The sequence below is a fragment of the Saccostrea cucullata genome, unplaced genomic scaffold (assembly GCF_032062105.1).
Source record: "Saccostrea cucullata isolate Sc308-1 unplaced genomic scaffold, CSIRO_AGI_Scuc_v1 ctg1296, whole genome shotgun sequence".
NCBI classification, from domain to species: domain Eukaryota; kingdom Metazoa; phylum Mollusca; class Bivalvia; order Ostreida; family Ostreidae; genus Saccostrea; species Saccostrea cuccullata.
In genome coordinates this window covers 14,454-40,000 of record NW_026921819.1, presented here as the reverse complement: position 1 = coordinate 40,000, position 25,547 = coordinate 14,454, and the positions used below count along the sequence as shown (strand labels likewise).

The window sequence follows — 25,547 nt, the reverse complement described above, 5'->3', positions numbered from 1 at the left end:
ATTCATTAAAGCTGTTCCAAGTCCAAAATATTACTGGTTTTGAGCATCCTTTAGTTCTTTTTATTCTGTCATGTATTTTTTCCTTCGGGTGAAAACATGTACACCTTTACAACACAAACTATAACTGATTTTGAAAAGCCTCATTCTTCTGCACATACTTGTATCCCCCGCAATTCACATGAAACAGTCCATTCCTTACATAAAACCGCTGGAATCACTATTGCTATTCAACAGTTATGCACTCCTAGCTCACCTGTAACTGTCCATTCTGTAAACATTGAAACTTGTCATGTTGTCAGTAGGAGAAAGGCATCAAACTGTTTATTCTGCTAGAGAAAAATTAATCTCGATTAGTTCTGATTAGTTCTTTCGCTCAAAGAATGGACAGTTTTCTCCTTACATAATTTAAGGTCCTCTATGAGGGACGTTTTGTTGCAGGCTTTTAAAGAATAGATCTATATACGTATATACTTGCATGTTTTTACATGTTTTGGGGATTGATTTAAACGTAGATCTAATTTGGGAACATTCCAATCCAATCGCTAGCTGTCAATTTACTTCCATTTCACCTTAAAATTATACAGGGTAAGATTCTTTTTCAATGTTTATTAGAAGCAGGTTTACGGGCACATAATTACAAAAAAGTCTTTATTAACATTTATCTATACTCTGGCTTTTATCAATTTTTCTGTGTAGGAAATCAATGACATATTCAGAACTGTGAACAGATTGTTTCATATCTGTAATGACACTAAGATAATTAATTAATTCAATGTTATAAAAACGAGTTTAGATTAAATTTGTTTTAAAAAAAAAAGAGCGGGGGGTTAATACAACTTGTTACAATATTCGTTATAATATTTTTTTAGTTTCACTATGAAGAACTATTTTTAAAAACAGCACACCTAATTTAGTGTACTTTGAATTGTATTGAACAAACATGTCTGTGTTCGATCAAGTAGCATTGAATAATTGATTTATTCCTTTAAAGGTCTTTTGTATTTGTGTGCATTTAAATGCGCTGCAACAACACATATATCGACATAAAGTAAAGCTATTTTTATTAATACCTGGTATTTTATAGCATCCTTACATGATTATTTCTACTTTCTATATTTAAGTTGGTGCATATATTGAAATTTTACTTGTGTATTAAACACGAATTTATCAAACCATCAACCTTGAAAGTAAATCACGTTTTTGTTAATTCCACCCATGGATCGATGTTATATATTTTCCCATAAAAGTTTCATTATACCCCCCGCTTGAAAAGCGGGAGGGTATAGTAATCGGTATTTCCGTCTGTCCGTCCGTCTGATACACATTGGGGTACCCATCTCTTATCCGCAACTCTCATACCACTGAAGGAAATTTAATGAAACTTTTACAGAATCTTTATTACATATTGCCATTGTGCACCTCCTATTTTACTTATTGATCTGACATATATTTTCGATTTTCCAGAGCAAAACATGGACACTGCCATTTTATTCATATTGGAGGCGGGGGTATCATTTAGTGAGCTCATTGCTCACAGTACCTCTAGTTTATTATATATATACTTTTGAAAGGAATATTGTCAAATTATAAAATATCTATTATTAGAAATCACCAGTGAATCGGAGTATTCACCGATTACTACAGTAAATCACATAATCTATTATTAGAAACAAGTATATCCGAGTATTTAGAACTCGTTCAATCAGGATTACCAACTTCAAATAATGTATGGGGTCATTTTTCAGCGACAAAAAAAAAACAACAACACCCCAGCCGTAGAAAAAAAATTATTTTTAAAGAACCTCAGGAGTCATTATTTTATATGCGAGTCCTGTAAAAAATTGACTCCTGTTGACAATGACCCCTTTTAGAATTATACCAAACTTACAGATTTAAAGTGATGCAAAGCATCAAATCGGCCCAAATAATATATCATTTTATCTTTTGAAATTAATTTTCACACCGAATTTATAGGAAAAATTTTGAGTACATTTTTTAAATGTACTATGCATGCTACATATCTTTAATTTTCAGAGTAATAAAACGAAGAAGATAAATTCATATAAATAGGACTCCTGGCAAGCTAGAAGTCTGAATCAAAACTTTGCCGTTGGTCCAACAGTAACGTATTGACTCAGGCACTCGTTTGCGAGAATGAAGATAGGGTAGTATTATCATAGAATTATTGAATCAAATACAAGTGCCACAAGTATCAAAATGCCTAATTGAGAAGTCTGAATGCTTCAGCAAAGAATTATCTGATCGACGCAATGACAACTAGTAGTACTGTGAGCAATGAGCTCACTAATGGTACCCCTTGCCCTCGATAAGGGTATAATGGCAAAGTCAATTGTTTGATCTGGGAGACTCGAAATAAGTGTCGGATCAAAAAGTAAAATAGGAGGTCACAATGGTTATATGTACAATGTAATAAGGAATCTGTGAAGCATTGAACAATTGATTTATTTCTTTAAAGGTCTTTTGTATTTGTGTGCATTTAAACGCACGACAACAACACATATATCGACATAAACTATTTTTATTACTACCTGGTATTTTATAGCATCCTTACATGATTATTTCTACTTTCTTTATTTCAGTTGGTGCATATATTGAAATTTTACTTGTGTATTAAACACGAATTTATCAAACCATCAACCTTGAAAGTAATTCACATTTTTACTCTTTCCACCTATGCAGTATGGATCGATGTTATATTTTTGTCCATAAAAGTTTTATTCAAAATATAATTACTTTTGAAAGGAATATTGTCAAATTATAAAATATCTATTATAAGAAATCACCAGTGAATCGGAGTATTCACCGATTGCTACAGCAAATCACATAATCTATTATTAGAAACAAGTATATCCGAGTATTTAAAACTCGTTCAATCAGGATTACCATCTTCGAATAATGTCTGGGGTCATTTTTCAGCGACAAAAAATAAACGACACCCCAGCCGTAGAAAAAAAATCATTTTTAAAGAGCCTCAGGAGTCATTATTTTATATGTGAGTCCTGTAAAAAATTGACTCCTGTTGAAAATGACCATTTTTTAGAATTATACCAAACTTACAGATTTAAGGCGATGCAAAGCATCAAATCGGCCCAAAAAATGCAACACTTTATCTTTTAAAATTATTTTTCACACCGAATTTATAGGAGAAATTATTTTTAAAAAGATGTGATATGCATGCTTCACATCTTTAATTCTCAGAGTTATCAAACAAAGAAGATAAACAGGTATACAAGTGCAAAGTAAACATGATAAAAAGGAATGATTTTCAATAAATTTTTCACATTTTGCTTCAGAATGAAGAAAACGTTACAAAATAAAATATGTGTTCTGAGTAAAAGGGTGGAATAAACAATATTTAAATTAGAGGCACTCTGACCAATAAGCTCATAAAGTGATACAATGTACTAGTAATCTCCGCCTCTTATTTGATTATAAAAGCAAAGTCCATGCTTTGCTCTGGGAAAAACGAAATGAGCGTCAGATCAAAAAGTAAAATACCTGGAAGAGGTGAAAATGGCATTATGTAATTTAATAAAATGCAAAAGTATCAATTAATTTGATTCAGTGATATGGGAGAAGTTGCGGATAAGAAATGGATACTCCTCAATTTTATACAAATGTGACAGTTATCCATGTTTTGCAATGGGAGATCCAAAATATGTGTCTGATCAAAAGGTATATAGAAGGAGATGTACAATGACATTATGTAACAGAGAATATGTGAAAGTCTCATTAAATTTCATTCAGCGGTATGAGGAATGGGTACCCCAAAGCGTAACGGACGGACATCCTGATCAGAATATAACCTCCTGCTTTTCAAGCGAGGGGGGTTACACTTATTTAAAATATTCCAAGAATTTTTCTGTCAGTTCGATGTTTTGCCTCCATCGAAAATCAATGTTCACCGAGTAAATTGGGCTCGATAAATCGTTTACTCCTTTAGATTTTGAATAATCGCAATTACCTTAAAATAGCGAAGATTGTGTAATTGACTGAGATCAATATATCATCAGTTTATTTCCAAATTTTGCTCAGGTGAGCATTTTGGTGCATAGATCTATTTATTTATTTTATTTTTGGCCACCTAAACTTTTAATTAAAATCGAAATGATTGATTGATTGATTGTATGATGTTTAACATCCCTCTTGAGAATTTTTCACTCATATGGAGACGTCACCGTATACCGGTGAAGGGCTTCAAATTTAGACCTATACTCGGCACTCAGGGCCATTGAGCAGTGAGGGTTCTTTATCGTGCCAGCGCCTACCGTGACACGGGACCTACGTTTTTAAGGTCATATGCGAAAGACCCTTGACTTTCACTTCTAGTGCCGAGCGCTTAGCAAAGGAACAGTCACTACCTTTGTTTACGTCTTAGGTATGACGCGGCGCCGCGAAAACGAGAATCGAACCTGGACCTCCCGAACACGAAGCGAACGCTCTACCACTAGGTTACCGTGACCGGTAAATCGAAATGAAGAGTGGTCATTATTCTATGTGGGTCATTTTTTCTTCACGTGAGGTACGCAGATTTTTTGGATGATGGCATTTTTTCTACGGGCAAAAGGGTCCTTTTTCGACGTTGAATAATGACCGGGTATCATTTTTCTCAATCGAAAAATGACCTCCTGTCCTTATTCTAGTGGGGTCGTTATTCGTCTTAACACGAGCAATATTTCCATATATTTCTATTTCTAATTTATGTCCTCTGTGATAATTCTTTGAAAGTTAACGGAGTTCATTTCTTGATCATTCTACGGGAATGTACGTTAGACAGGTCGTTAGGTCAGGAGCAAAGGGGGCGTAATGAGCATGCAAATCTCGTGCGCATCTGTCTCTGTTTCTGGCTCTAAGGAGGCCAAATGTAAATCTTGTACGGCTGCCTTTGTGTTTGACGTCAGTGGGCGAGGACTATTGAAATTGGCATGGGAGTCCTCGTGTAATTAAAATCTATTAGTCTACAAAGTCTAAATCTGTCGTTTTTTATTTCACGATGAAATGGAAAAATAAGGAATCACTGTCCAGTTAGTAGAGTATGCAAGGGACTTTAATGATAGTGGGATACATGGAATAATTTATGCATAGCGAGCTTAGTATATATCCCCTGAAATACAAAGCCTGTAACTCCAAAATATTATAGTTTGCAGTTAAGTGTGAAGTTTTACCTTACATCACGATCTAGTTGACAGCTGCCCTCAAGGTAAATTGTACACGCCTCCTAACCGCAAGCTTTACGACTGGAACTTTCTTCTTATCTCTGATTGGTTGCTCGTGCAACACACTTTTTCCATTTCAATGTTGCTAATATGAGTTGACCAATTACGTGAATTTTTAACGCTGGAAACATCTGACTAAGACCTAACGTTTTATTTCACACTACTGCCATATATTTAACTTCTGTCAACATTCCCAAAAATTCAAAAATTTTAGTATGAGAACTGTTAAACATCGTGCTGAATTCTTCGTTAAGGCTTTGTGATTGGAACTTATAATCCGTACCTGCATTCAATGTGTAGCGGTAATGAGTTGTTTTCGACTGAAAAAAATGTAGCGGTAACGATCGGTCGAAAAGAAAGTGGGCGCACTAGATGGGCAGTCGGCAGGAATCATTGACACGAAACAATTCAGATTTAAATGTCCAAGCACCATGTAGTTTTATTGCGTATCCTATACATCTTATATAAACTGCATGGGAATGGATTTCTGTCTTATGTTTGTTTATTTGTAAATATTTTTTCAATTAAAAGGTGTCAAGAAAGATAAATTATCTAATATATAATTATATAGTATGCAGTATGCTGGATACATCAGCTGTACATTTCCATGTAATAGAATACACACTCTAATAGAAGTCAAACACTAAATATTTCTTGTGCTCAGTTTTCAAAAACACTGAAAATATTGAATGAAACAGAACGATCGAAGTTGCTATTCTTTTTTAAATATATTCAATATTATTTCATCAGGTGTAACTTTGTAGTTACAAGTTCATGTCTGTTTATTTCCATTTGAGACCGTTAGCACTATAAAAGACAAAATGTACACGCATTTAAAAATAAAACAATGTAAAATAATTTATAAAACATAATTTGCTACTCAATGAGTATTTAAAATTCAAAAATCTCAAGCTCAAAGAAAAATAAAAGAAAAGAAATCACTGTATTCGAACCTAAAATAATGCTTCGATATGGCTCGATTCCAGCGACAAACCGATGTAGCTACCGCGGAACACTATATATAGTTAGTATTTAAATCATTATTTAAAGCCAAAGCCCTATACATTTGGACTTTGTCAATTTTCTACCAAAAAAATAAACGTAAAAAGTTTAGATTTTGGTATTTCTGGGTCGTCTCTCCATTTTTTAAACAACATGAATAAATTTAACGGTTAAAAATACACTGATAAAGCATTTAAAATTCATAGAGAGAAGACCCAGAAACAACAAAATTAAAGAAAAATGGTTATAAAAGAGTCAATTTTTGCATCATTTGACTGATATGGCCATATTCAGGTGCATATTCAAATAAAAACAAACATATTTAATTGAAAATTTGCCCATTTTACTACCTACAACATAGTTATTGGTTAGGTTTTGAAAAAAATGTATAAATCAATGATATTTTTTTATTCTTTTTATGAGCCACTATTCCTGCCGAATCGCCATCTAAAGCGCCCACTTTCTTTGAAAAAATGTAGCGGTAATGAGTTGAAATTTTTGGCGATGTAGCGGTAATGTTGACCTTCCTCTTTATATATGTATACTAGTAATTTATGCAAATTACTTATCCAAATTATCCCACGTTTCGCACTATCGTTGATTCCCTGGCATACTATACTAACTAGACAGCGATTCCTTTAATTCTATATTTTTTACACTTGATAGATAATAATAGGACAATGTATGAAAATAGTATTGATGATTTCTTCGACGACTTTCTCTTTTGTAGATGTTAAAGTGTATATATCAAAAATACGGAGTCTTCGGCACCATTTGTGTTTTTATCGTGTTCATTTTCGATACAGCTTCTGCACCATCAGTAAGTAAATATATATTTGAAATATATAATAAATGTAAAGTTCTTTTAATTGAAAAAATAAGTATAATCTGTTACCAAGTTATGTACCAATCCAATAATTTCTTCAATTCAGAAAAGTGTGAAAAATGTGATTGCTTCAACTGCAGAATTTTAAAATGCTTTAAAAAGCTTAGCATAAATGAGAAAAACAAACAAAACAAAGTCATGGAATCTAGTCATTAAGTTACATCGAAGTTGCTAATATACGTGATTTTATATTTATGTTGAAATTAAAAATAAATTTACATTTTTTCAGGGTCATCATTTTTTATTTAAAGTGCTTCCTGTAGAAAATTGTCCGATGAGTAAAGAGGAATGGGACATGGCATCAACTCGCTTGAAATGTAACACTACTCATGGATACCACTGCGTTCCTGATAAATATTTTACATCACTCATTGAATTTTGTTATCCACAAGGCTATAGATTGCCATTTGAAAAAGGTTCATATGTTATATAAATTTATATGTATAGCGAGAGAGTGAGAGAGAAAGGGAAGAAATGAGTTAATATGTAAAGCTGGGCCAACGTGAAGAATATGTAAATTGTGGACAGCTGCAAATTTTAATCTAAGCTCAACACTCATCAGTGCCATTGAGTGAAGAGGGATCCTTTTCGTGCCAACAACAACTTGGACACGGGACCTTGGTTTAGTCAGTCTTACCGAAGCACAAATCTCATAGTCACGCTGTGGATTCGAACACGCGACGTAAGGATAAATTCCTTACTTGGCGACTCTAATACAAACGCTCTAACGACTGTGCCAATTGGGCGACATACAAGGGTTGTCCAATAAGTTCGTGGACAATGACGTTTTTGTTAAAATTACTGGTTTTATACATATTTAATGTATATCAAATACTTTTTATTAAAAATTAAGTCTGAAAGATTTCATTTTTAAAGATGGAACTTTATATTTTTGTAAAAAATTGGGGTCTTTTAGGGTCGCAGATAGTTTGCACGGACCAGTCTGACGTTAAGCTAATTTCATTTTTACGTCAAGCATTTGGATATTGATTTTTTTTATACATGTTCATGGACACACACTACATTTTTATCATTATGTCACACTGCAAAGTGCTATCAATATCTTTTAAATATAGATTATAATTATATAATTTTTAAAATTCAAAACAATACATAATAATTTATGAGCGTCATCAATAAAAACTATTCGTACACACAGGCTGCATTGGACTTATAACAACGCCATGAACAAAAATATACAATTTCATGAAAAAACATTTGTTTTCAAATTCTTGTAGTGTTTTTGAATTCGTACTATTGTTGAAAAAATCGTATGTACCTATCTCAAATCAATAAACTTAATTTATTCTAATAACTTTGAGTTCTCTTTGAACAAATATTTTGTCTCTGACGCCGTTTCAACCTTATTAAAACATAATTTTTGATTTAACGCTGTCCCGTTCGGAGGGCCGACGTCGCTTTTTTAATCGAGTTTTGACACATTTCAGGGATTTTCCTCAGTTTTCCATTGTCTATGTACTAACCGATACCTAAGATGTCAAAAAATGATTATAGCCTCTTTGTTTGTGTTACACATAATTTTTAAGCTTTGACTTGTTTTATATTTTTAAAAAAAAAATACTCAGTTTAATCCAAACACTTTCGCATTATAACCTAGGTCTGTGCGCACTATCTGTGCTCTTTAAAGACCCCGATTTTTACAAAAATATAAAGTTACATTAATAAAAATGAAATCTTTCTGACTTGGTTTTTCATAAGAAGTATTTTGATATACAAATGATATATATAGAAGCATTTATTTTAATAAAAAAAAGAACTTATTGGACAACCTTCGTATATACATTTTGAAAATTAGTTACTGAGATTAATCTTCATTATGTTATTCTTAGATGGAAGGGAAGACGCAATTTGATAAATCGTCATTAAGAAAGCTATTTTACACAAAAATATTGCTGTTATTTTATATACTTGTTTACACAAATGGATTGATATGACTGAAAAAAATGTACAAAGCTACATACACCACAAATTGAAATAAAAGAATCTTGAATTACGATACGCAAACCTTACTTTTTTCAGGAAATTGCCTAGAGTTGGCGGCAGATGGGATCTTAAATCATGTCCCGTGCGCCAAAGCTTTTTCTAGTGGTTGTCCGGACAGATTTTACTTCAGCAATGAACTTTATAAATGTAAGTCACCATCTTAGTTAACAAGAAGGCATTTAAAATTTGACACGAATGAACATTACGTTCTGTGAAAAAAAAAATTGTACGAAACAATTTAATTTAAACGTATCAATTGAGGCGGTTTTGGATGATTATTTCTCATTAAATATGAAGAATACAAACAGTAATTAGGCTGAAAGATCGATGAAGGGGTATAAAGGGTCAACAAATAAGCCATAATATATAATTTAAGTTTTCAGATATGATATCTTTTAGCTATCAATCATCAATTATATATTTATATGGAGTTTTTCTTCTAAAGAAGAGCAAAATTGTATAAAAATTGCCTCAACCACACAGTCTTCTTAAACAATTAAAAATTTAAAACATTAAAGCAAACAACGGTCCCTCAAACATAAGAGGTGGGATCAGGTACCATGAATTGGATGAGGTGTCATGGAGGAGTGAGCGTACCCTGTCGACCAGTCACAGAATTTGTGTGCAAACGCAAAATTCTGTAGACAATCCTATGTAAAATAAACGGCCTTAGAGAGAACGATCATAGGCATTTATGCCTGCTGTTCAAACCATTTCATTGAATAAAATATATTTCAAACTATAAACGGCCTTGCCATTTCTTTTTAAAAATTTTCAGCATACATGTTTCTTTGTATGTCGAGACAATAAACACGAGGGAATTTTTATTAAAAAGTTACAGAATCCGCCATTTTTGTTTCATATTTGGATGTTTTACTGACTATAGACGATAAAGACCAATTACCAAAAACTAAATTTCACGACAACTAAGATGACTTCAGCAGTTACATCTTTAAGTATTCATCTACCAACTTCTTGGTCACTCAAGCGCTTGCTGTGGGTACGATCAAACTTTAAAGCAAGGCATGCTTCTCACTAATAAGTTGAGGTTAATGGATAACAACAACCGTTCGGCCTTTCATAAATCTTATTGTCATTATAATGAGTGCGTTAGCAAATATAATCTATTATTGAGTCGTATTTTAGATGAATTGTTTTATACCGAGTGTAAGACCTTTGTTTTTATACTGAATTGACAACCTGATCAATCCATAGGGCTCGCAGATATGGCCGTCAAACAAAAGGGGTTTACTCTCCCTTTGCACCTGATCCCTTCTCAAGAATTTCATGTGGTTCGACTTTTATGCCCTCTTCATATATGTTTATTGCTTATATGTTTTATTTAATTGATCACTCATCGTTATGGTTATCTTTTAGATAAAATGTTTGCTAAATGACCTCTTTTCTCTTCCTAAAATATGCATTATCATTTACTTTTTTAATAGTTCCTAAGTGTTTGACGATTAATACGGATTTAAGATGTTTTGATGCGGACATTGAATGCATTTATTCACGGTAAGAACATAATATGCAATAAATCAAATTTGTTTGATTCATTTGATAATTAATTAGTTTATTTTCATTTTTCATTGAAAAATTATTTTGAAATAATCTTTTATGTTAATCGGTTAACCTGTTACTCGGTCGGAACAATGGCAATCGGTTACAAAATCTGTAAACGATTGAAATTAGTAAATGTGTAAATTTCAACACAATTTCAATTATAAAAATTCAAAAAATAACTGAAATATTAGGGAATATTCGCTAGTTTTCATATAAATATATTTCTACTGACTAGACCACTCGGGTAGTTGGTCACTACGAGATTTAGAAAAACAATATATCGCTATTTATGTATGTCTACCCTGTTCCATGCTTATAGTTGAGTTCTGTGAATAAATTATAATGAGTACGTTACCTTTTCCATAACTTGTACTAATGTGTTCCTATCAAATTATGTTATTACACAAGAATATTACATATTCGTATTTAAGATATAATATTAAACAAAGATAGCAAATTTAGCGTAATTTCAAACTTAGTTTTCTATATACATGTACAATACAGAATGATCATTGTCTGACGCCTCTTCTGATTATTTTGTATTGCGAAAATGTTTGAGACTTCAAACATTGGTTTCTGTCCTTATTTTTTGTCAGTTCTCTTAGCAGTTGAAATTTGAAATAAAATATCTCAAATATTAGCATACTCAGTAATAATTTATTATTTCACGCAACATCTTCAAAGTCTTGTTACTATCGGTAATATTTACAATTGTGAAACATATCAAAATTATCGGTTACGATTACCTGGTCAATTGGTTTAAACATCTTACGAATAACCGATTGCCAATTCTGATTCCCATTGCCATCTCTGAAAAATAGATTTCTATCTGTTTCATATTAAAAGAATCATAATTATTCTTATCGTAACAGCGTAAAGGCGTAAGAAAGTCTTTTATTTATTGCAGCCCGGAGGACCGGGCTGCTCTAGACATTCAAGTTATTCGGAATTAAAAGTTTTCTTAACATTATAAATATTGTTAATCACAATGTTCTTTCATTTTATAAATTACGATATACGTAATATATTTACTTCCATAAAGTGAATCTGTAAATATATATATGTTTTTCACATTTAATATATAAAGTTGCTTATCATTTACTATCGAATAAATGACAGGTCCCTTTTTTTAGAACATGGAATATTACTTGTCGCATAAAAACGTACTATACACAGATCGTGTTTTATATTCTTAAAGTGAAATACATTTTTTTAAATATTTAAGTGATGCATGTGTCTGGTTTTAATTTATATTCATGCAGCCAACATTTACTTGAGGAATTGATCAAGTTTAAAAGGGTATCGTTTTTGTTCGATTTTCATTCGACTTTAAGTTTTCAAAATATTCTTTAAGTTCAGCCTTCATTCCTTGAATTAAACTCTCATCTGACAACATTGAGCTTGTTTTTTGCCAAATAACCAAGACATGTTTAATTTGTTCCAAAAATATGTCATTTATTATGAAATGACAACATATAATATAATACATAAAACTGAATAAAAAAGACTGGGCGACAATGTAACCTTAAAACACAATTCCTGAAAAAAATTATAATACAATTATGCAATAACAATTGGTCTCCCAGTATAAGACTATTACATAACATATATAATTTGGCAAAGTAGGTGGCCTCAAAAATATGGCCTTAAACATATGAATTGGCTCAAAATTCTATTATTTGGCCTAAATAGGATATAATTAACAATATAATATACATATTAAAAGAAATTAATTACATTGAAAAACGTACACATATGAGTTTGAGGTGGCCTAAAGTACAGTTAAAGTCTGTTTGGGGATGGAGGAGGGTAATCCAAAAAATATTTCTGCAAATGTTTGGCCGTCTTGTCTTTACAATAGCAGTAGATATAATGATGCTAATTCTCTTATCTCAAAAGAATAAAATTACCGGGGGTCCCAAAGGGTTTACGGATAATGAGGCACAGAGTGGGGAATTACAATTTAACATAAAATACATGAAACAATTTTACTAGCATAAGATATCATTTAAGTTCAGCCTTCATTCCTTGAAAAAAACACTCATCTGACAACATTGAGCTTTTTTTGCCAAATAACACAAGACATGTTTGTTCCAAAAATATTATGAAATGACAACATATAATATAATACATAAAACTGAATAAAAAAGACTGGGAGACAATGTAACCTTAAAACACAATTCCTGAGAAAAATTATAATGCAATTATGCAATAATAATTGGTCTCCCAGTATAAGACTAAGAAGTTTTCAAAATATTCTCGACTATCATCTCCATCATTTAGACGCATGCCCTTTTCACACATACCAAAGCGGTTTGATGATCAAGAATCATTTCCATTGTTATTTATTTCCCAGGCAACAATTGATGATTACATCAATGTTTTCTTGTTTGGGGTAGGGTAAGGGTTTGAAGAAAAAAGCCAAGCGAGGCTGCTCCATGAACCTCCCTACGCCATATTTAAACTCCGTGATTTTAGTGATAAGTGGTAAAAAGGAGACTGGTTTTGTTATTATATATTAAAAAGATTAATCTATATAAGCTACAATCAGATTTATAATTAATAAAACTCTAAATGTTGTTTGAAATATAAAAGCCTCGGCTAACGCATCGGTTTTTTTCTTTTAAACAACATATCTTGACCTTGGAGGTTGTTCTGCAACATTCACGAAGTTATTTCGTTAATACATGTTGTGTTTATATGCACCCCAAAACGTGACAAGAGTGTAAGGTTGCTTTGAATATTGATGTGGTCAGTATAGTCCATTTGTTTATTTAGACTGATTAAATGTGAAGTAATTGTTACTTCTTAGGTATTGCTTGTTCGTTCCTTTTTCACAAGAAATAAAATGTACATGTATTTAGGTACATCTACACATAAATTAATTCGTGTGCTGTTCGCAATATATGCCCAGGAAAATTGCGACTACATGTATGAGAGTTAAAATATGTCCCTGAAAATCATCGAAATATAACATGAATAATATTCATCAAGTCTATAGGAAACCTTGTTTTGAATTTTTAAAAAAATGAAAGCTAGTTACTGCACCTTTTAAATACTAGGTACATTTGTTGGTTCCTACAGAAAACACGCTTACCGGAGGTATTTACCTTTGACGGTATGGAATCACGTGACATATTATCTATTCTTAGCAGATCAACAAGATTAATCCTATGTAAATGTACATGATACTTTTGAGTAGAAAATATAGAGCGCAAGGTTGTTCAACAAAGTTTTTTCACACAATCTCTATAAATATAATATACAGTGTACACATTATATTTTAATCTAGACTTTGAACAAACCTGCCCTCGATGTTTACGAAAGCTATGAATAATAACAATTACCATATCAGGTAGAATCCTCATGTATACATTTTACTAAGATCCATCCATTCTTTATATTTACATTGAATTTTTCATATAAGGAAGTAAGATCTTCAGTTCCTCGAAATCAGAAGTTTGGTGAATAATGCTCACAAAAATGTCTCTGACTTAATATAAATAATATAGCGTTACTCACGATATTTCTCTTTAAATTACAGCATTAAAATTGAGCATTTTATATAGGGAATTTTTTTCAGAAAATATGAATCAAAATATCCTGTATAAATTTTTTCTTAAGGATTGATAAAGGTACATGTATCAAGTTATTTAATTAGGGAAAAATGTTTTCATACCTATTCCACACTTTATTTTTTTCTATTCTATATACATCGTGCGAAGCCTTTTTATTATATACCCATCAATTTCTTTGTTTTTGTTACTGTTAATTTTACAGAGTTTGATCCGATTTTCCGGATCACCACACTATGGTTTTCTGAATCCATATCACCACTCTCTGAAACTGATGACGTAGTACGCAAAAAAATGACGTTATTTTTCTTGCGCGTTAAAAAGTCCCTTGTCATTATGCTTTGTTTTATGATTAAATATTATACAATTGATCTCTTAAGTTTTCTTCTGCTATATTTCGCTAGTTATAAAGGGTATATAATAAATTTATCATTATAACAGTAACTTGATATGAAGAGCCATATCACGTCTCGTTGACTGGCGCGGATCATCAGATCAAACTCGACGCTTCGCGTCTCGTTAGATCTGATGATCCGCGCCTGTCAACTCGACGTGATACGACCCTTCGGATCAAGTTACTGTTATAATAATATATATGTACTATCTTTATAAGACATAACAGATCATACTTCATATTATACTTATAAACACTGGTTCAAGGCTAGATTAAGGAAAATGCACTTATTTTCGAACTCCAGGTGGGTACAAAGTCGAACATATACAAGACAATTTCTAACACTCCTAAAAATCATATTGAAATGCGCAAACTGGATATTGTTGCATTAAGAGCTTACAATTTCAAGCTTAATTTTAAGACTTTTTACAAAAAATAACCATTTTAAGAGTTATTCTTCTCGGCTGAGGATCGAATATCCTTAAAACAAAGTATCACAAATAGAACAATTTTTGCAGTTATTTTTTGCAATAAAATTCATCAAAAGAGCAGTTACCTTAAAAATATAAACGATTCGATATAAAATCAAAAAATATTTCCTTTCGCCTTTATATAAATATTGCATGTAGTTGAGTGTAACATTGAAAATTTTCACCCCAAGAAAACCATTGTCAACCGAGGCGCAGCCAGGGTTGCCAATGGTTTTCGAGGGGTGAAAATTTTCAATGTTACACTCAACTACATGCAATAATAATTATATTATACTAAATGTTTTATACAAATACATATTACAGTGAACCGTGCGCGCATGAATTCTGCGCAGTCGCTATTTTTTGGAATACCACCCGTCGTCAAGCAATGTTGACTATTGCTACGCAGGAGGGCGTGGCTTCATTATTCAGCGGGTAGTGTTTTTTATCAAATGTTTCTCGACGAATCAGATTCAAGTAATTTACATGAAAGTATAATATTATTAGTTATATAGTCTTTTAGTGACAGGGTATGGGATGATACCTGGTTAGTAATTGTCATACCTGGCCCGGCGGAGCCGAGTCAGGTATGAAATTTACTAACCAGGTATCATCCCATACCCCGTCACTAAAAGACTGTATAACGAATTTACCCCACCGATGAAACATTTACGTTTTATTTGTAGTTTATAAATGGTTTTCTCTGCTAAATGCTTTCGCACTTATACTGTGCCTATTATGACGTCAAGTTTGTGTTTGTGACACATCGACCGGGTATAGATTTACAACTGCCCGGGTATTATTAGTTGCATAGTCTTTTAATGACATGTTTATGTAACGAATTTACCCCCACCGATGAAATATAGATTTACGTTTTCTCTGTAGTTTATAAATAGTTTTCTCTGATAAATGCTTCAAAGTGCTTATACTGTGCCTGTTATGACGTCACGTTTGTGTTTGTGACGTAATACATCGACCGGTATAGATTTACTGACCGGGTATGGATTTACAACTGACCGGGTATAAGTAATCCACCGCCTTCACGTGACAGACTTCAACCAATCGTAAGTCAGGATTTCACGGAAAAATCAACAGAGGTGGGGTAAAAGTAATTCACCGCCTTCATGTGACAGAGTTCAACCAATCGTAAGTCAGGATTTCACGGAAAAATCAACAGAGGTGGGGTAAAAGGCTTTATTGCTGAATCCAGCTTGCTGTGAACTTCAGAATCAGTCTGTCTAGTTAATATGGTTTGACCAGAACCCTCCCCTAGATAAAGCCAATAAACTATTATTTTTAAAATTATACTTAGGCTAATTATACATCGTATATTTTCAATACACAATGTTCAAAGTTTTCTTTCAGTCTGATGCAAAACAAGACAGCAGAGCAACACAATAAAAGCACGGTCGATTATAACAATGATGGACCTATCCAGATTCCATACAACACGGTTAGAATCAACTCAGCCTTGATAATTGTGACGGTGTTACTTATTGCAATGGTCATTGTATTGCTCATTCTTGCAGCTTTAATATACAAACGTAAAATAAAATGGAAAGGAAAACGAGGTAAAATATAGCTATAGCTAGAATGTGTTTTTGCAACATGATTGCACTCCAAAAAAAAATTATGCCTCAAAATAAACAAATGAATTGTATAATTACAATTAGTATTATTATCAGGAATATCCGATCCTCAGCCAGGAAGGATAACTCCAAAAATCAATATTTAATTTGAAATGCATTAAAATGAAGCTTGTAAATGAAATTTTTTCATGCAACAATTTTCATTTTATTCATCTTTATATGATTCAAGGTCTTTGGAATTCTTAGAAAAGGTCTTATAAAAGTTGACATTTGTACCCTATAAAAGGAGAAAAAATTAATACAGTTTTAGAGAAATAAGATTTTTTGAATCAAGCCAAAGATACCAATACTTATTAGCATGGTATGAAATGGGAAATGATTTGTGATGTCTTGCAATGATAGCAAAAGCCTTTTACACTATGTATTTTAGATTACATGACGGAAATACCAAATAAGTATAAAAATCATGATTTTCTGAATGCCTGGATACCTATCGTTTTTTAACCTAAGTTGTATTTGTTGATCAATTTGCAATTAGAAAATGCATTGCTGATACTCCAATTTAATTTTTCTACAAAAGATATTGGACATTTGACAATTTTCCTTATATAATATGATTAACTTTAATCTTTAACTTTAAAGAAAAACTGTATAGATTAACATAACTTTTCGTATTCAGAGATACTTTAATGAGTGTTTTTGATTACTTAACTGCTGATTTTATAAACCTGAGGATCGGACTACCTTAGGTTTTTTTCATATTGTCAGCTTCTTATACAAAACATTTTGAAAATATAACATGGAATTGATTGCTGGTGCTGAACTTGTTTCTTGCTAAATTATACATGTTTAAATGTTTTGTCGATATTTTTTTTTATCTTTTATTTGTTTGTAAGAAAAAATAATTTTTATTAGATTATTCTAAATCCTAAATCGTAAAAAAAACTGCCGGTAATAAAAAAATTCGTAGATGATTAATGAAATTCAAACGTTCGGAAGTTTCATATTTATCTACGTCACCATCATACATGAAAAATTATAATTAGATACAACTAAATTAAGGAAGCAATAATATGTTGGTAAATCAAAATATGTCCATTTTTATTTATATTTTTTTTCTTTGTTAAAACTGTTTGAAAAATAGTGGAGTTGATTCCTTGATAATTCTACCGGAATTTAAATTAGGCAGGTCGACAGGTTAGGAGCTAAGAAGGCTTGATATGCATGCAAATCTCGTGCGCATTTGTCTCTGTATCTGATGCTAAGGAGTAAATTATGCATGTAAATATCGTGCGGCTGCCTTTGTGTTTGACGTCAGCGGGCGAGGACTGGACTTTTTCGAGAAGCACTGACTTCTACAGTTGACGGTTTACTTGGACATTTAAACTTGTATCATGTACGGAAGTACAGAATTGATAATGCATAAGAAAACCTTTCTAGTGTTCATTGGTATGGTGTTAGGGACACAAACATGTGAAGACCGGGAGTTGAGGGTAGGGTGACTGTCATTTTCTTCAAGGACAAATTATATGTGACGCGCCAAGCAAAAACCTCCCTTAACGAAGAATTCTGACATTTTCAGTTTTTTATTGATTCTTATAGAGTTTTTCTTTCTCTTTCATTTGATGTACAACATGACATATATTTCTGTGTATAAATGTATAAAATATCGCATGAAAAAGACGGAATATTTACTTTGACTTACGGTGTACGCGTGCGTAACTCCATGGATTTTCATAACGTAAAATCGTAAAATAATGTGAAGCTATAAAATAATTTGATTATATTTGTATTTTCAAACTTTTGATTTGATTCCCTTAAAAATATCAATAATTAAGAGTTTTTAATGTACTTATAAAAATATACATTCTATACTACATGTATATCTTTGAAAAAATGAAAAGGGGGGGTGGGGCACCGAAATGATTGACAAGGGAAAAAAGAACAAAACTCAAATAAAAATCTTCTCTTCCTCTAAAAGATATTCCAATTTATGGCTTTTTAATGCAAGAAAATGGCAGAAATCTACATCACTGCAACAGTAAAAGGAAATAATCAACATTTGGATGAAAAACTCCTATTGTGGTAGTACAAACTAAACATGCACCACATCTTCCTACGAGCTTGTGCTAGCAGGTTAACCCTTAAGCTCATTTGGTAGAGCACTGGACTGTCAAGCCAGAGGCCTTGGGTTCAACCCCAATTAAGCAGAGGCACTTAATTGTCTCTGTTACACTATCAAAGTAGTTATCTTTAAAAAGTTTGAGACAGCCCCTATACCACCCCCTCCCCCGGGCATCAAAAGTCTATACAATACACAGTATAAAAAGAAAGTTTTGTCATAGTTTACGTTTTAAGTACCCAAATTTTTAAAGAAAGCGACAAGTTTTTTTTTTTTTACCTAAAGGATACCACATTTCTTTTACCACGTTTACTATATGTATTTACATGTTTTAGCTCCGAATGTTTAAATACGGGAAAAAAGTATGCAGAATTACGCCCTCATCTCTGAAGACTTTTTGGGTTATTGATAAGATATTCTGCATCCAGGAATAAACTGTATTTGTCTCTTGTAGTAGAGTTCGATCCTTTTCTTCTTTGGATGTCGTTATGAAATCGGTTTTTAATTCCCATGAGGAACTTGTAAGTTGTCAAACTTGTTTCCAATCCTTTTGTATATCTCGATAAATGCGTGTTCAAATAAAAACAATTAAGATTAGGTGCATCAAATTTTAAAGTGTTAAATTAGAGTTTATACCATTATTATGTTCCCCAAACGGAGTTTGGGAACATATTGTTTTTACTCTGTTTCTTATTATTATTATTAAGGTCTTCCGACTTCCTTCGGAAGACCTTATTGTTTTCCATCGGTTTCCTATTATTATTATTATTTTTTTTTTCATAGTTATGGCGATATCTCAGCTGTGTCTGTACGGATTTCAAAGATTTTTACAGGAAAGATGCATCAGGCTAATATCTCCAGACGTGTTTTTCATTTTATCAAAATTTGCTTCCATTCGCGATTTTTGGGGAAATTTGTATTTTTTAAATGGATTTTTGTACACAACTTTTCTCGAAAACGGCTTAAGATATGACATTGAAACTCATGGACATGAAAGAGCATCACATGTAGATGTGCCGAACGTCCTTCATTTTTTGTCGTTCCTACTTCCGGTCGCAAACGGAAGTGAATTCTAAAAGTCTCATTTTTCAACTTTTTTGTTTTTCAATATTTTTCTTTCGGATTTACAGGGTTTATAGAACGTTTTCAACGATATCTATATATGTTTTCATTTTTTTCATGCGTGCGTTTATTGCAAAGATATGACCGAACCAAACTTTGTCTTACTGTCAGGGGTTCGAATCCCGCTCGGGGCGTTTCCAAAATTTTTTCTTTGTTTTTGTCTTTTTTCAGTTGCAAATTACTTTTCACTCTTTTATATCATATGTGGAAGATTTTGCCGATTTTTAAAAGCTATATTTGGAGATATTTCCTGAAATACCTGGACCAATCACGATCTGTGTTGAGAAACTACTGTAAATGAACGTAAACGAAAAAAATACATTAAGAAATCTATTCCATGGGATGACACAGCATAGATTGCAAAAGAGAAGTCGGTCGGAAGACCTGCTTGTTGCCCCAGCAACAAGAACGCATCTAGTTATTATGTTCCCCAAACGGAGTTTGGGAACATATTGTTTTTACTCGGTTTCTTATTATTATTATTATTTTTTTTTTTTTTCTTATTTGTTCTCCGGTACTTTTTTGTCCGCGAGTGTTCTCAGAAACTGTTCACCAAACTAAGTTAAAACCTTTTTAGGGTTAATGGGTGTGTAGTGTAGGTGTGCAGAACGAAGGTCATTTTGCGCGCATACGCCTGCACGTGCGGGCGCGTGAAATGAGTGAAATGACTGATATATTTAATATAGTCATAAATTTTACATTTTTTGATGAAATGCTTTGAAACTCATTATATAAGGATATATTAATAGTGTTAATAATATGACACTGTCAAATTAGCACGAACTCACGCGCATGCACGTGCGCTTTGCTCTGATTGGCTTAAACTAAAAACCTCAATATCTTTTCTGTTTTTTGACAAAATGCTATGAAATTTAAAACATAGGCATACTTTAGGATGTCCTACAAAATGATATATAACAATTGTCATGACAACATGCGCATGCGCATGCGCTGCAATCTGATTGGCTTAAACTTTAAATGGCTATATCTCCCTTGTTTTTCAACCAAACAAGATGGGGTTTAGAACATAGACAGACATAATGGACTGCTACAAGAAGGTATGGTCGTCATGCACATGCATGCACGTGCGTGCACGTGCGCTTTGATCTGATTGGCTGAAACAAAAATATCAATATCTATTTCGTTTTTTGACGAAATGCTATGAAATCTTGGACATAGGCATGCATTAGGATATCCTTCAATATGATATGTAACAATTTTCATAAATGCATGCACATGCACGTGCGCTGCAATCTGATTGGCTTAAACTTTAAATGGCTGTAACTCCCTTGTTTTTCAACCAAACAGGATGGGATTTGGACCTTACACAGACATAATAGACTCCTACAAGAGGGTATGGTCATCATGCACATGCATGCACGTGCGTGCACGTGAAATTGGTAAAATTAAGAATACACCTGAATGATCGTATTTTTAATGCTTTTGGATTTAACGCTTCAATATTTAGTATATCCAAGATTTCTAAATAGTGGAGACAATATGTTATCGTCATTATGCATATGCATTCACATGTGCACGCGTGCTGTGCTAAAATTTTAATATACTTGGTATACTTCTGGGAAAACGTTGATAAAGTCTTAAATGCATAGAGTTTGCCTTTTTTAATAAAGCTTACAGGGAATATGGCACGAAAAGGGATTTGGGGAGCGTTTGGGGAACATCTGTAACGGTTCCCGTTACAATTAGCACTAGTTATTATTATTTTTTTTCTTATTTCTTCTCCTGTACTTTTTTTGTCCGCGAGTGTTCTCAGAAACTGTTCACCCAACTGAGCTAAAACCTTTTTAGGGTTAATAGGTGTGTAGTGTAGGTGTGCGGAACGAAGGTCATTTTGCGCGCATACGCATGCACGTGCGTGCGCGTGAAATGAGTGAATTGACTGATATATTTAATATGGATGTAACTTCTATATTTTTTGATGAAATGTTTTGAAACTCATTATATAAGGATATATAAGATGTATAGATATGATTACATGGTCAAATTTGCATGAACTCACGCGCATGCACGTGCGCTTTGCTCTGATTGGCTGAAACAAAATCCTCAATATCTTTTTTGTTTTTCGATGAAATGCTTTGAAATTTATAACATAGTCATACATTAGGATTCCCTACAATATGATATATAAAAATTTTCGTGAAATCACGTGCATGCACGTGCGCTGCAATCTGATTGGCTGAAACTTTAAATGACTATAACTCCCTTGGTTTCCAACCAAACATGATGGGATTTAGAACATAGATAGACATAAAGGACTCCTACAATATGGTATGGTCAGCATTTACATGCATGCACGTGCGTGCACGTGCACTTTGCTCTGATTGGCTGAAACAAAAATCTCAATATCTTTTCTGTTTTCTGACAAAATGCTTTGAAATTTAAAACATAGGCATACTTTAAGATGTCCTACAATATGATATATAATAATTGTCATGAAAACACGCGCATGTACGTGCGCTGCAATCTGATTGGCTTAAACTTTAAAATGGCTATAAATCCCTTGTTTTTCAACCAAACAAGATGGGATTAAGAACATAGACAGGCATAATGGACTCCTACAAGAAGGTATGGTCATCATGCACGTGCGTGCACGTGCAATGAGTAAAATAGTGTAGACAAGATGACATAGTCATTACGCTCATGCAATGTTGTTTAAGTCTTAAATGCATAGATTCTGCCTATGTTAATGAAACTTACAGGAATATGGCACTAAAAGGGAGTTGGGGAGCGTTTGGGGAACATCTGTAACGGTTCCCGTTACAATTAGCACTAGTTTCTTGTTAATCTTTAAACATTTGATTAATTTTTCCTGGCCGTCCATTTCCTATTTTATATTTATGTTTAAATTATTGAAAAGAAATATGTTTAGAATTATTTCGTAACTAAATGCGTTTACTAGCATACTTTTCAGTGAATCAGAATGTAACACCCACCCCCATCCAATAATATACGTTTATATATTTCAAAATATGGTTTGAAAAAAAATCTGCAATTTATATGCAAGTATGAAGCTGATCATGAATTAATTTTGACCGATCATCGTATACTAACCGAATAACAAACCACAATATACATGAATCCCACAAGTAACACACTCAACAACTTCATTTACATTCATTTCTAGACATAGACTGTAAGGTCTAACCTAAACTTTACCGTTACCTTCCTGAGAAAGTACATTCACACATTATGATTTATTTTAATCATATGAAATATTAGTTTCAACAGAAAGTAAGAGAACGGGTAAAACATTCTTAATATTCTACCATTATCGTAAACGGGGGGGGGGGGTCTCAGCTATGGACATTCACGCTTAATTAATTACCTGAACTAATTAAACAAGAACAAGGCACACATGTACAATCGTAAGTTGTAACTTTTGTCATTTTTAAAAAAAAATAATTGGTTGATGTAATCTATACAATCATACGTTTTTTTTTATAATTAAAGCAAGAAAGCTCTATAAATGGGTTAGTTGAACAAGCACGCAATATTCAAGTCGACCAACATGTATTTTTTTATGTTCGATAAATCATTTATTCTAAAACATAGAGCGTTTTGATAAATACTTTTTTTCATATTTTGTGCAGATTTGTAGCGTACTACCGTATATACTCGCCTATAAGTCGGTCCGCCTATAAGTCGATTGTATTTTTTGAGGTTATTTGGCAGGGATTTGTCATTGACCCGCTTATAAGTCGGTACAATTTTTTGCCAGATTCAGATGACAATTTCTTATACATGCTCTGATGCTTTACCGTGATTTCAACTAATCTTTTTAGAAATGAAGTCGATATTTAACTTTAAATAATAAAAAAATAAACAATGCTCTCTTTGGATTCAAAAGAATTACTAAATACATGTAATATATGTATAAGCTCATAATACATAAATGATATAATATCCATACTTTGCTCATTGATAGCTGTTTATAGAATATTACCATTCGCCATGCAGAAAAACACCAAACTTTTTATGACTCGCCTATAAGTCGGACATAGACTTTTGGACTAAAATTTAACTCCCAAATTACCAACTTATAGGCGAGTATATACGGTAGTTTTGCTAATTTTGCACAAAACTCCCAATAGATGTAAATGTATGTACATGAAGGCATGTACAAAGCGACTTTGCAGGAAAAAATTATTGAAATTGTTAGAAAATTAGTTTGTTACATGTATATATTAAATTACGTGTAATTGGTAGCAAACTTTAATAATTTGAAATGCATGAACATATTCATTTTATACTGCAATTCAGCAGAAGGAAACAAGATTATTTTCCAAGGTAGATGTGAAATCATAAAATGTTGGTAGTAAAAATCTTTGTCGGGGAAATAATTATTACAGGTTAAATAAATCCTTAATATTAAAGGTTAAAATAAAATCATTAAAATGAAAATTTATAACTCTAAATGGTTTCATGTAAACTTTCATTCTGTTCTCAGTTCAAAGGGCTGAATAAGCACCGGAGACTGCGTTTCAACATGCAGCAGCCCAATTCAGCGATTTTATAAATGGCCGACATTGTTGTTTTCAGGAATCCAAAACTTTAAAGTCACCTCTTCACCTTATTTTCTCTTCTTTTGTAGAAAAATCATGCACAAAATAATAATAGGTTGGAATGTTTTAAAAGTGTTCAAACAATATGTATTAATTTGTAACAATTTGTATTACTTATAACATTTTAGCGATGTATCATGTTTGCCAGTTTCACATTCGATGTATTGTGTATACACTGCAACCTCATCAAACGCATTATGAATACATAACAGTGCAGCAAAAATAACAGAATGTTTCATTTTTCCCCCGGGAAATGTCGATAAACATATGATTATGTACAGTTCTTACTACTTGCACAGAAAAGTGCAACAAAGAGTAATATATTTTTCTAACTTACATCATCTACGGAAGTGAAAAGATTTAGTTATACAGTGTATACTTATGGTTATAACGCGGCATTTTATTGGATAAAGAACTTACTTTTATTGCATAAATCGGGTTACCTATATATCACAATCACTTGGATAGAAAACATGTCGATCTGCCTGAGGTAACATTTCAATATTGTACAATTGGAACTGTTGAAGTGATTTTTAATGAAAATCTACTTTGTTCACACATGAAATGAATTATAACAATTAATTATAACGACTGGGAAAAAAAAAGCTATCCAATTTATATGTAGGGTGTAAACTGGGTTGGAACAGTGTACAAATTTTTTTATATATAAACCGCAGCGTAAACTGCCCAACACAGTTTATACCGTATAAATTGGGTTAAGATAAGAGAGGAAATTCAATTCAATTTTCACTGCATCGCTATTTTAAAAATAGATACCTTTCCTAGTTTTACGCTCCTGTTTAATTTTTCTTGCATGTGCATCACGATGAAACAGCTGGAAATTAGCAGCTTAAATTAAAAAAAAAACTATCTTTAAAAAGTTGTTTGTTTGACCTTTTAAGATGAACTTTTCAAAACCTCCGAATAAGTCATTCCGGAATTTTCTTATCCATTCAGTAACTATTTTAATGCCTTCAGTCATCTTATTCAACATTTCCGA

The 25,547-nt window shown here is 32.5% G+C and overlaps 1 protein-coding gene across 1 annotated transcript in view; it reads left to right on the top strand.

Moving 5' to 3' along the window:
* Positions 1-25,547, top strand: part of LOC134260768 (kinase D-interacting substrate of 220 kDa B-like) — a 38,500-nt gene that overhangs the window by 9,898 nt on the left and 3,055 nt on the right. Inside the window, exons 2-6 of the mRNA XM_062743314.1 lie at positions 6,970-7,059; positions 7,355-7,541; positions 9,166-9,276; positions 10,575-10,644; positions 16,497-16,702. Coding sequence (XP_062599298.1) covers positions 6,970-7,059; positions 7,355-7,541; positions 9,166-9,276; positions 10,575-10,644; positions 16,497-16,702 — 664 coding nt within the window. The remainder of the gene's footprint in view (positions 1-6,969; positions 7,060-7,354; positions 7,542-9,165; positions 9,277-10,574; positions 10,645-16,496; positions 16,703-25,547) is intronic.